The 12,444-nt window shown below is 42.6% G+C and overlaps 1 protein-coding gene across 11 annotated transcripts in view; it reads right to left on the reverse strand.

The window, feature by feature from the left end:
• The window catches only part of celf4 (CUGBP, Elav-like family member 4), a 106,156-nt gene that overhangs the window by 21,676 nt on the left and 72,036 nt on the right, over positions 1-12,444 (reverse strand). For all 11 annotated transcript variants that reach the window (XM_078166904.1, XM_033626389.2, XM_033626392.2 and 8 more), the window contains exon 3: positions 934-982. In XM_078166904.1, the coding sequence (XP_078023030.1) occupies positions 934-982 (49 nt within the window). The remainder of the gene's footprint in view (positions 1-933; positions 983-12,444) is intronic.

Raw genomic sequence — 12,444 nt, forward strand, 5'->3', positions numbered from 1 at the left:
CCCTCACTTTGCTTCCTCACGCTTGGTGCTTGCCTCTGTTCCCTCCCGCTTCATCAATCATACTCAGAGCACCACCAAACTAAATAGAGGAAGATGTCGCACAATCTCTCTTCCTTTCCTTAAAGGGTTTTTTTTTCTCCCTTTACAGGCTAACACCTCTCTCTCAGTCCTTATGCTTCCCTCTGCTTATCAACCTTCAACTCCTTGCATGCTCTATTTCCTCTTTTTTCCCCTCCTCTCTCTTTTCCTTATTCTCGCCGCCGAAGAATCGCTCTGGTGCCAATTATATTAACAACTGCAAAGTTTGAAAGAGTCCAGCCAAAAACGGTCAAACTGCATCAATCTTCTCTTGTACAGTGCATTGATTGATGTCAGGAGCAGGTCACTACATGTCTAGACACAGAAAAAGCGCTTTAAGCCGCCTTAGCTGTCAATACAGTACGGCACACAAGAAATACCAGACTAGACGTCCACTTTCATTCACACGGATACGTCAATTCAATCTGCAGTTCGTTTGGCTGATAAGAACTTCTGACACAAGTCAAATGGGACTTGCTTGGTTGCAGACAGCGTCATTAAAGGTGTTTGACAAAAAGAAGTGGCCTGTTTTCCCCTCGAGCACTACGCGCTGCGCATGTTTCTGTGTATGTGCGTACATGCACGTGCATCGGTGCATATGATGAAACTCTAAGAAAAGGAGCTGGGGGCAGCGGCAGCCAGGAGGAACACTGTTTACATAATGTGTTCTGAATACTGGAGGGTCCGGCCAGGCCGTGCTGTCAGCCTGCGTTGAGGTACAGGGCATCGTCTAATGGGACAGATAATGGTGAGGCTGATACGCACAGGCAGCATGTTTGTAGGGTTAGAACAAAGAGAAGGAACGTAGCAAGGAAAAGGGAGGGAAGAAAAGAAAGAAGGAAGGGCGTACAGTACCTCCTCGACTCTCGCTGTCTGCTGGCTTCACCTGGATTGGTCTGTTCATCTGTGAGAGAGGGGGACAGAAGCAAGGAGAGGACAAAGAGAACAAAAAAAAAAGAAAACAAGAGACAACCAGTAAGCATTGTGTACTCATGTAATAGCTCATGCTTTTACCCCTCTCCCACCCTCCATCCCCTCCCAAAAAGTTTTTGAGAATCACTCAGCCAAATTGCGGGTAAAGTGTATTGAAAATCTCCAAAGCTGTAGCACTTATAGCCATTGGGGGAATAGCTGGTTGGGAATATGGGTTGGAAATATTATTTGATGTGAGATGAAAGGAGAGAGAAGGGTTGGAAAGGGGGATAAGCAGAGGGATGAAGGGAACGATAGAAAGAGGGATGGAGGGAGAGGTAACTCTGGGTCAGCAGAGCTGCTGTGACTGTGTATCCTCTCTGTGGGTGCTCCTGGATGCTCGTGTGCTATTGTCAAGTGGTCTGTGTGGACTGTTCAGATATATTGAGGTGGATGTATACACACACACACACACACACACACACACAGCAAAATCAACCCGTACACAGAATAAACATAGTATGTATGAGTTAAGCCTCGCTACAAAATGTTCTTGCACAATCCTCTCTTAGCCTCACACACAAGCTTGTGCATACAAGTGCATACACACACAAATACACACAGACACTGTCTGTCCCCCAGTGAGACCTTTCCACAGTGTGTCCGCCGAGGCCCTCCTTTCATTTCACTCCTGCCTGTCAAACCTTCCCTCTCCGCCTCACCACCCTGCTAAACGCTCGCCGCCAATCAATTTTTAATAATGCCAATCGCCACGCTGCCAGGAGGAATGGAAGGAAAGGGGGGTGGGGGGTGGGGGGGGGGGTGGGGGTTGGGGGAGGAGGGACGAGGGGAGGAAAGGAGAGGAGAAAGCTGAGGATGAAAGGGGAGGAGGGAAAGGTCAAGGTTCTGTGTGATGCAGCATCAGTGTTTTGCTAAATGTCATTAAATCTTTTCTTCAGAGTTTGCTGATACAGTCATCATCTTAATGAATCTCTGGGCTTTCAGATGATTCACCAAAGGCGAAACCTTTGAGCGCCAGGACACAATGTCACGACGCGAAACACAATTAATGCTCAGACCTTCACCCTTTCCTGGCGCTTTTCCGCTGCTAATATTAAATCACATCATTCTCCATAACACTTATTTAAAATGGAGTTACCCATTCCTTCCTCTCCCTCGTCTCCTCCCTCTCTTTGACAGCCAAGAGAACCCTACTAATGTTTTTAATGTGCTGTGATGCATTATTTATCAGACTGGCTGTTGATATGGAAAAAGGACGAGGGGGATAAAGGAATTGGGGAACGGAAAGAAAGAGGGAGTTAAAATGAGTAAAAAAAAAAGTGAAAGAGAGAATAAAAAACGGTGCTGGACAGGAAACAGGGAGATTTTAGGAGGGATGAAACCAAACAGGGTGAGAAGGAAAAGAAACTAATGGAAAACAGTAAAATAAAAAAAGGGGAGGGGGGGTTGTTTGAAAAGAGAGAAATGTGGTTATAAAAAAGGAAGAGGGGGAGATGAGGACATAGATCAGAGCATGGGACAAGGTCAGCCCAGTGCTCCCTAGGGTCCTATAAGCCTGCATACATATGAGCGCTTTTACTGTGACCCATACAAATGGTCTGGCCTCAATCTGACCTAATTGTGTTCCACCTCCACTGGTTTTATATGCAAGCACCAGTCTTAACCAGCACAGTGCATGACGGCCCTGAGCCTCTGAGGTTGTGTTTATTTTTCCTGGTCTTCATTTCACTCTGTACTGACATTTTAGGCATGCACACTTATTTGTTTTTTTTTAATGTTTCACTTTTATTATTTTGAGTTTTTAATTTTTTGGACTGTTGGAAAAAACCCTGCAACACCCTGCCCCCTAAAATCTCAAAATAATTTAATGTCCCTCTGCACAAGGGATGTTCCCAATGACTAATTTCCCTGATGTTTAAATTGAAATCTAAATTTAGATGAGTCGACATGTCTAAAAGTGAGAAAACACTCAGAATACAGTAGGGCTGACCTGAATGCTTCAGAGCTTCAAAGCTTTGAATACAGTAAACAACAACCAAATCAGTATTTGAAGGGTTGGTTTATATACATACCTATCAGTTATTCTCAGACAAGGAACTTTGAAGTTAGTTCTATGACTCCAACTCATTCTCATCTAACGTCAGTCACCAGCTGTCCAGCACTCCTGAAATTGGGACGGTTTGACCACACGTGAAATGCTAGCAAGATGTTGAAAACTTGTATTGTTGGAAAAGTTTAAAAATTTGCAAAGATAAGCCTCAAAACATCTTGTGCCAAATATGCCAAAGGAAACTGGGACATCACAAACATACAGCAAGCTTGTAGCCTGAGTGTCAGACTGAAGCTCCCATTGAAGGCGATTTACAAGGGGGAGGGAATTTGATTTTTTCCCTAACCAATCAGTAGAGATCAACGACTCACCCAGAATCTGACGTCATTAGTATCCATGTCTCGGGGTGCCGAAAACAAGCGAGCATTGCCCGTTTAAAATGTCTCCGTCGTCGTGCACGCCCAGCTGCATCGCTGTTAAATCCAGTTTAGCAGCTTCCTTAATTTGGTCCTCCATTAACGCGAGTAGTGGCGAAATACCTCAATAGCATCATTAATGTGGTCTGTAGGATCTGTAGTGGTCGCCATTGTTGCCATCCTCACCAGTTACCCACCGGCGTACACCTTGACATCAGCGTGGCGCTGATTGGCTAATCGCTAGACCCCCGGCGTTCATTGGTCCTTCCATCGTTTGGACGAAATAAATCGCAAATTCATTGAAGTATGCCAGACCAGAGATACAAGCCTACTCAGTTGAGTGGGCGGGGTCTATGGTCTGGAACCAGGCTAGCGAGCTTGGCAAATCACCTGAAAACTGTAAGTAACAGCTTAGCTGTCTTGCAAATTTTTTTTCTAGCTACTGTGGCTAATGTTGCTAACAAAGTGGCTAATTGTCACATTATTTTAGTTGCACTGACTGAAAACTTAATGTTTAAAAAAAGTGTGACTTATGTACTCTCAATATTTATTCTCACATAAGCTTCAAGGCACAAAAAAAGATATTCAGGACAGCCCTAGAAAACAGTCAAAACTGAGCATAATATAATCTATAAGGTCTATAACATTGTCAGAAAAATATTGCATATATTATAATAGCCATTTGAGGTCATGGATCACATTTTTTCAATATGCAAACTCTATTTTAAATGCCACTGAAATGTGTGGCACTTCACATCGTGCATCGTGAATACTGCACAATATCCTACAAAACATGAATCACAAAATAAATCGACTTATCTCCAATCAAACACACACACACTAGTATTTCTGGGGCCAACTAGCAATGGTAGCTGTGTTTAATTAACTAGTCGACCAACTGCACACATCCCTACTCTGCACATGACACAACCACGTATAATCCATGGCAAACATGACAGTCTATTTTCTTTTTAACAAATCTTCCAAGGAAGGCTGAAATTAGATATATTTTTGGGATAAGACAAACATAAAAGACCCACTCCTGCTCTCCCAAAAAATAAAAAATATAATACCTTCTCTTCTTCTGCTGTCCCTTATCGTGACATACATTTTTGGTAAAAACTTAAAGCAAATTTTTAACTGCACTATAATTCTTAATTTTGTTCTCATATTTGTTCTTTATTATGAAGATATATTAACTGGGAATTTACAAAATATAAAATATGCAAGTGCACTTAAAGTATCAGCATGTTCCCTTTTTTTTTTAAAATCAAAACAGTTACAAAAATAGGCAACAAAAAAATATAACTTATCAAAATAAGACCTCCATCCCTAAAGTTTTAATATACTACTACTACATACTTAAGACCTCAAATCCCATGACCTAACTTCGTAGATTAATCAGTGTCTTCATTTGTCGTCGCTAGTTAAGCCGCAGAATGTGCGCTCATAAATTTTTAGATACAGTTCAAAATAATGTTAAGTGGTTAAACCATTATTTTCTTTTGTCACTGAAAACTGAGTGGACTTTCATGGGCTCTCTATCAGTGGTTTCCATTATCCCGGGCCCATAAACTGCTTCAAGGTCAGTTTTATCATCCTGCTCATAATAGGGTGAGTTAGCACCAGCCCACCGGACAACCGATCCCAAAACAGTTGTTAAAACCAGACGCTGACTAGCACGGATAGCTCCCCCAGGATGTATGTGGTGGTGTTAGCCAAAGCCAGATGGCATCATTGAGCAGCAGAAGCAACACAAAACACAGACAATACATGAAGCTCTCTTCAGCCTAATGCCAGCATGAGAAGAAATGCCATCTACAATTTACACAAAAACGCGCCGAGATGCCGACATAGAGTGTATAAACACATGACACACACAAACAGGCACAAGAGGGTAGGCTTACACGACTAGACATGCACGCTTATACACACACAAGCTTGGCTTGTGCACTAACATGCAAAATCACAAATAGGCCTATGCATCCAAGCATGCATGGAAACATACAATGGGATACAAAGAGTCACACACACACGCACACACACACACACACACACACACACACACAATGAATATGTAAATGTATCCTTGTGAGTCAACATGTTCTGTAAATTGGCTCATCTCTCAGCATGCACACCTAATACCTTGCATGTAGCGTGCCTTTTTTCTCCTCAGCCTTGTGAAAGGGGCTGCCTATTCATCCACGCATATGCCTTTAAAAACACTATACACATGCTCACACACACACACACACACACACACACACACACACACACACGGGCTTAGCTCCATTGTTGCTGAAAGTCCACCTCAGCAGCCTCGTGTTAGAGTGGCCTTGGTGTACCACATGATCGACAGCTCAAAAAGAACTGCGGCGGCTACACAAATGCACGGGCACGCACACCCACACACACACATATTCTCGCTACACTCCTCTGTTGATTATGTAACTCAATGACAGCGCTCTGCCTCAGTGCTGCCATAGATTCCCTGCTAACTAGAAGCTGAGGGAATACATGGTCTGCATGCAGCCTGTGCTGTACCAAACTGGTGAGTCATTCTTCTGAATCAGTCTAGTACGGCCTGAATGTCTAGTGAGGCCCACAAGATTAGCTGCAAACAGTGTGGGACTATAGTTTGCTATATTGGATTCTACCTTGAAATGGGACAAAATTGAAGTCCTTGATCTGAGTTGCGCTGCTTACTGTATTGATTTTGCCGCGTGCAAAACACAGAAATGAAGTTACAAAAACACTGTTACGATGACAACTCTATGGGATTTCTATCCGCCGAATTTCTGTATGGGGCCTTGTTATGTCAGATGCGCTTCAAATACAGTTTATTACAAGTTGCTGAGAAGACAACTGCAACTTGCCAGCATCCTGCACACAAACTAATACATGCAGCCACAGTAATTCACAACACTTGCAGGGACACAAGAGCAAGCAGTCACTCACACTCCCATCATCGTCTGTGAAAAAGAATATTGAAAGTATGCTTTACGAAACTCGGGAGAGGAGGTAGGATTTTCTCATTTTCACCCTCGTCTAGCAGATGTGTTTTTGAGAGAGAGAGTGGAGCAGTGCAGGCCGGGTCATTTCATTATCACAGTGAGAAAGCACTCCATGAAACTCTCCCAGGGAAGCAAGGAAGGCTGCCTTCATAATATTCCTCTTCTACTATTGTGAAAACTTGCTCTATTTTACATTCTGCAGGTGAAGGCCCCTTTATCTTTGACGTCATTCTGTCCCCGTCCCCATTTGAATTAAGCTGTTTTTTTGTGCTTTTTGTTCATACATATATTTACTGATTCCTAAGTGTTCAGTATGTGAAAGCGAGCATCTGAAAGGGAACAGCTCCAGATGTTGAGATTCTCTGCAGGAGCAATGCCACAGGGTCTAAGTGTAACCAAATGCCGCTATTCATACTGTCAAATAAAGCACTGGCACTCGACCTGGTCCCGCTTTCCAAAGTATCTCAGCATGCACAACACTCATCTTGGGATGGAAACATGCCAATGGAAACATTAGCTGAACAAATATGGTTATAATCCTGAGATGCTTTTGGGAAACCGGGCCCGTGAACACAGGGGAAGAAAAAAACCCTCTGTGGTGAGATTAGCTGAAAAACTAGAAACATTTAGCAGGCATGTAATAGATTTCACCAGTGGTCACAAAGAGGACAACCTATTTTAAAAGTATTGATTTTACATTAATTCACAGAAGCATTACACTCCCATGGAATACCCCCCGCATTTCCATCAAAGCTCCTACAGTACATGTAAAATTTTCATTTTATTGACTTTTGCAACCTCTCGAGGCACAGAAGTATTTTACAACATGTGTAGCAAAAGGGCAGCTCACACCCTTCCACCGCCATTACCACTGCAGACTGCAGAGCGAAGTGCCGTAATGTGACTAATGGAACTGGAATCAGCTTGTGTGAGGAGGGAAGTTATTTTTCCCATGGCACAAGATGTGTTCATCAGGAGCTGAATTCAGGTCACTCAGTCAAATGGCATCGCCTCACCTCATATTCAGTGATCCTCTTTGCGAGTGCACGGGCTAATCTTGGTAACACACGTTTTATTCCAGCCAACAAGTCACTCAGCAGACAGAGACAGTGCTTGTGTATAATATTATGGTTATGAATTTACTAAATGTACCCAATGCTAAAGACATGCAAGCTCATGTCCTATTCAGTGGCGCTGAATAGGACATGAGGTGCAGTTAAAAATATATTTCTCTAACCAGCAGTGGAAGAAGTGCTCAGATCTTTTACTTAACTAAAAGTAGTAATACCACAACACAGATGTACTTTGTTACAATTAAAAGTTGTGCATTCATTAAGGAAAAGAACAAAAGTTTAGGTGTCAAAATATACCTGACGTTCAGATGAAACAGCATTTCAAGATTATCTAGCTTCACTATCGTTAAGTAAAACAGGACAGGCAGGCGGGATATAACGTAAGGAGGAATTGGATTTCATCATATAAAAGTGAGCGTGTCGTAACAGTGATGCTCCGACCAGTGGCGTAAGGATGTTACAAAGGGCCCCAGTGCACATTATTATGATGGGCCCTAGTGCACGCTATCGTGCATGTTCTGTCTTGACACAAATAAAGACTTGACATTGGACAACATCAACATACATATTACCCAGTACAGTACAGTATCACTGTGTATCTGACAAAAATATCAAAGAAAATAAGAAATTAATCATTCAATTGAATAGATTTTTTATTTATAGGTTTTATAGCTTATATAGAAAAAAGCATCTATCTTTGTTTTAGATACTATTTAAAAAAAGAAAACCATGCAGATGGCTTTGCCTTTTTGAGGACGAATATAGCAAATGGCACTGTTTTTAAATTAATAACATATACATTTTTTATTATTTGTCTTTGCACAGAGGTATATTTCCAAGTTGGCAATCTGCACCACTTGCAAGGGCCCGCTCTCTCTACAGGCCCCACCACCCCAGGGGCCTAAGTGCAATCGCACTGCCTACACTGTCTATATTTACACCCCTGGCCCCGATGGTCCAACGCCAACAGAATAGTGGTCTCTGTCAGGGAGAGAGAAATGATGCCCATCATATGCTCTCTGTAATGTTACTTTGTAAAATGCTTTGAACATAATCTGGAGCTGTCACAGGTACCAATTTCCTCAGCATAAATAAATTCTAGTCACACAGGGTGTAGCTACGGTGTTTTAGGGGAGCGAAGACACACAGACTAAACATGCATTTGCTAGCAAGCTAACTTAATCTTAGCTCTGTGCAGCTAAAAGTTGCAGGTTAATCAATAGGTGTTGTGATATTATTGATTGACATTGGTTGGTACACAGTTACGTCAGCACGTGTCATGTTTTGTTTTATGGGAAGAAAATCTGATTGGATTTTGATATAAGAATGTGAAGAATTTTTTAAAAAAAATTTGGCATAGATTTTTAAATGGTGCACAGTGTGGTCAGGGATGTGAACTAGGGAAAAAGTAACACAACTCCCCTTAAAAATCTTTTAATTTAAGTTTCATGCTAAGGAAAAACATGATTTACTTTGTACAACATACAACGTTTTCTTAATCGTTGATGTCTTCTGATTAAGTCTGCATTAAACTAATACCTCAAGTTTGTTATTTCAAGAATTAATCCTATCTCCTGTCAAATTGCTGTTATAATTCACTGCCAATTTCCCGTCTCTCTAACCGTGACCTCTCCATGCTGCTGGCTGCTTTTTTGATCATTTACTGGCCATTTGTCAAAAACAGCACCTGTGTCATTGGCACCATATGCAAACAAACAACAACTGCCATCACCCCTAACATACCCAAAATGCAGTGTGATGTCCCAAGTCCTGTTTGACTTTCAGGTTAGTCGAAAACAGCGTTGATAACGGCTTGAAAGTTGATGAATGGCAAAATCCCACTTGGATTCCCATCAGGTTTAATATCCACTAATGTCTGCACATCTCAGTGAGTATTTGGCCTCTTTCCTTCCCCTGTAGTTCTTCATCCTGACAAATGGCCAAACACCAAACCTCTCTTTTGATGTTCAAGTGAAACATATTGCAGAGAGATCAATGTCTGTGTGTGAGGGTAAGGAGGACTATAAAGCAAAACATCCCAATCTCTTTCCTTTTGTTGCATTCTCTTCCGCTTTATCCCTTCTCATCTTTACAGACAAACAGAGATTGGCAATCTGTATCACATCAGATCAAGGATGAGAGGAGTATTTTCTGACAACGGGACAGCCTGGCCCAGTTGTTTGGGCTGGGATTGAGTGGCATGCTGCAGTCAGAGCTGAGTGGAGGTGAGCGAAATAAACGTAAGAAAAAAAAAAAAGCATCCAGATGAATTATGAATTGGCACAGTCTGTGCTTTCTTTGGCTGTTACACCGCAGCACTGAGGTGGCGAGTAGAACAACAACGTGGCTGCAGCGTGCATTACGGCAAATGAGACATTTGCCCTCATTTATCAGTATTTCCTTATGTTCAAAATGTTGCAAGATGATAAAGCGCTGCACCAAAAACTGAACAATAACATGCATGCAACGTATTTACAAGGACTTGATATCTCTCATTTCCTGCTGATATTGGTTTGATGGCGGAAGTTTAAAGACACTGAACGGCAGAAGTTGCGTGTTAAATGACCTCACGCCCCACAAATATCACCCTAAAGCAATTCAATAACCATGAAATCGCTGCTTGAGAAACTGTGAATGAAAAATGCAGTCACTATCCTTCCCAGCCTGTTTCTATATGCTGCTGCTCGCTCTGTGGTGCTGCTGTCCCAGTAGTGTCTACCGAGATCACTACGTCTCCACAAAGGCAGATGAAAGGGAAACACACAGAGATCACAAAAGGAGGCAAACCTCCCTGTCTGACCCTCTGATCATCGCTGATTCCTTCATCAACATGGCTCTTACACAGAACATGAAAACAGAGAATGATAGACAGGCGCAGGCGTACACACAGGACACACACACACAAATCCAAATCGGATTCATCCAAGAGTGAGGCGGCTCATTCTTGACCTTGGGAGCAGCACGTGTGACTAAATAATCTCCATTTATTCTCCTTTTGCTTCCTGATTAAATTTCTCTGGCACGCTAACCAGCTCTGAAAATACTTTTTTTTCTCCAACTTTCTGAAGACCTGTTGTCAGAAAGCTAGTTACAAAACACAGACATTTTAAAAGCCGCAAGTTATCACACACCCCCACTCCTCCTCCACTCCTTTTCTCTTTTGCCTGCAGTTGGTTGAGAACAGCAATGCTTTTCTCACATCCATTGTTTGATCCATTTCACACCAGCCCACCTCTTTTTTATCTCCTCCTGTTTTCTCCTTCTTTCACTGGCAAGCAGCCTGAACGCTGGCAGTAGTGGGACGGCTTTCGTGCAGTTTTGAATGAGAGGTTAAAATGCAAATGTAGTCCTCTTTCTGTTTTCCTTTCTATTCTTGTTATTCTCCCTCGTTCCTCTTCCTCCTCTTCTTCAGTGCGAATTTGTTCACGAATAGAGTAAATGAGTGTGAAAACTATTTTTTTCCACGGTGAGCTAATGCATAAAACTGTGTGCCCCCCCCCTCTCATTTTCCCTCCGTCTTTTCAGTGCTCTACCTGGATAAGAATCGATGTGGAATGAGAGCAGACAGGATTTATGCTTCCTGCGAACACTTTAATAGGAATCGACGGTTGAGAATTCTGTTGTCACACCGTAACTGGATGAAAAAAAAGCACATCATCTGCACCCCCAAATGATTTTACCCTGTCAAAACCTGTTATAGCTTCACACCTGCCTGTGTCATGCACATGTACTACACCCTCACACACCCATGTGCAAATGAGATGCACACACACACAGATGTATGTCTTCTTCTCACATGGATACGTGCACATAAAACATGTCACATATTCCATTTTGAACACGTTTGCTGCACAAGACATCACATCTGACTCAATCTTTTGAACACGGATCGATTATCGCACCACAGCTTGATCCATCACAAAAGAAGCATTGCTAATAGAGGACAGTGCCGGCGTGAGAAACACATAGGCTGCACACACACACACACACATGCACAAACAACACAACCCCTTGCGATAGTTACATAATTAGACGTACAGCACCTTGGCAATCAACAACTCTGGTGTTGCCATGGGGACTATAGCTTTGACTATAAAAAGAAAGGATCTATATGTGGAGGCGGTTGAGGGCGGAGGTGCGGAGCGAGGCAGCGAGAGAAAGAAAAGAAGAGAAGACACAGAGAATGAAAAAGTGTGAGAAAATTGGTGCGAGAGGAGTGAAGGTGTCGCTGAGGGGCCGAGCAGCTCTCTCGGTTTATGCGCGAGCGCGTGCCTCTGTGTGCATAGTGCACCTGCATGCGTGTGATTAGAAGTGTTCAAAGCTTCACTGTGTGCACCAAGTGTGTGTATGTACGGGTGCTCCCGTGTACGTAAGCTTGCAGGAGGAGGGAAAAAAATGACAAGGACAAAATGTGATAGAGTTGGTTAGTAAGTGAGAGGAAGAGAAAGGAAAAAAAAAAAGAAAAAGCTAACTAGAGAAAGTGTAGAGGACAATTTTCAGCCTCTCTCTCCCTCCCCGTCTAAGCTTACTGCATTGCCTGGGCTTTGCAGCATATAGTGAAGATTAGGCCAGACGAGAAAGCCATAAATTCTACTTTTCTCTTTCCAGAGGTGAACATAAATCATGGCTGGTACTGGCGTGCCATCACTGGGTTTTTGCTTTTCACTTATCTAATGAATAAAAAAAAAGAGAGAGAGAAAAAAACAAGTTCAAAAGCTGTCATATTCTGAACCGGGCGGACTGCTTTCACTTCCATCCCCGCACAACTTTTGTCCTCTTCTCCAGCCATCACTGAGGTACAGAGACGATGAGTGGGCTTCCCATAATTGGGAGTATTCATGAGCTGCATATCGCTGGACTGCGTGTGTGTGTGTGAATGT

Source organism: Epinephelus lanceolatus, chromosome 1, assembly GCF_041903045.1.
Source record: "Epinephelus lanceolatus isolate andai-2023 chromosome 1, ASM4190304v1, whole genome shotgun sequence".
NCBI lineage: Eukaryota > Metazoa > Chordata > Actinopteri > Perciformes > Serranidae > Epinephelus > Epinephelus lanceolatus.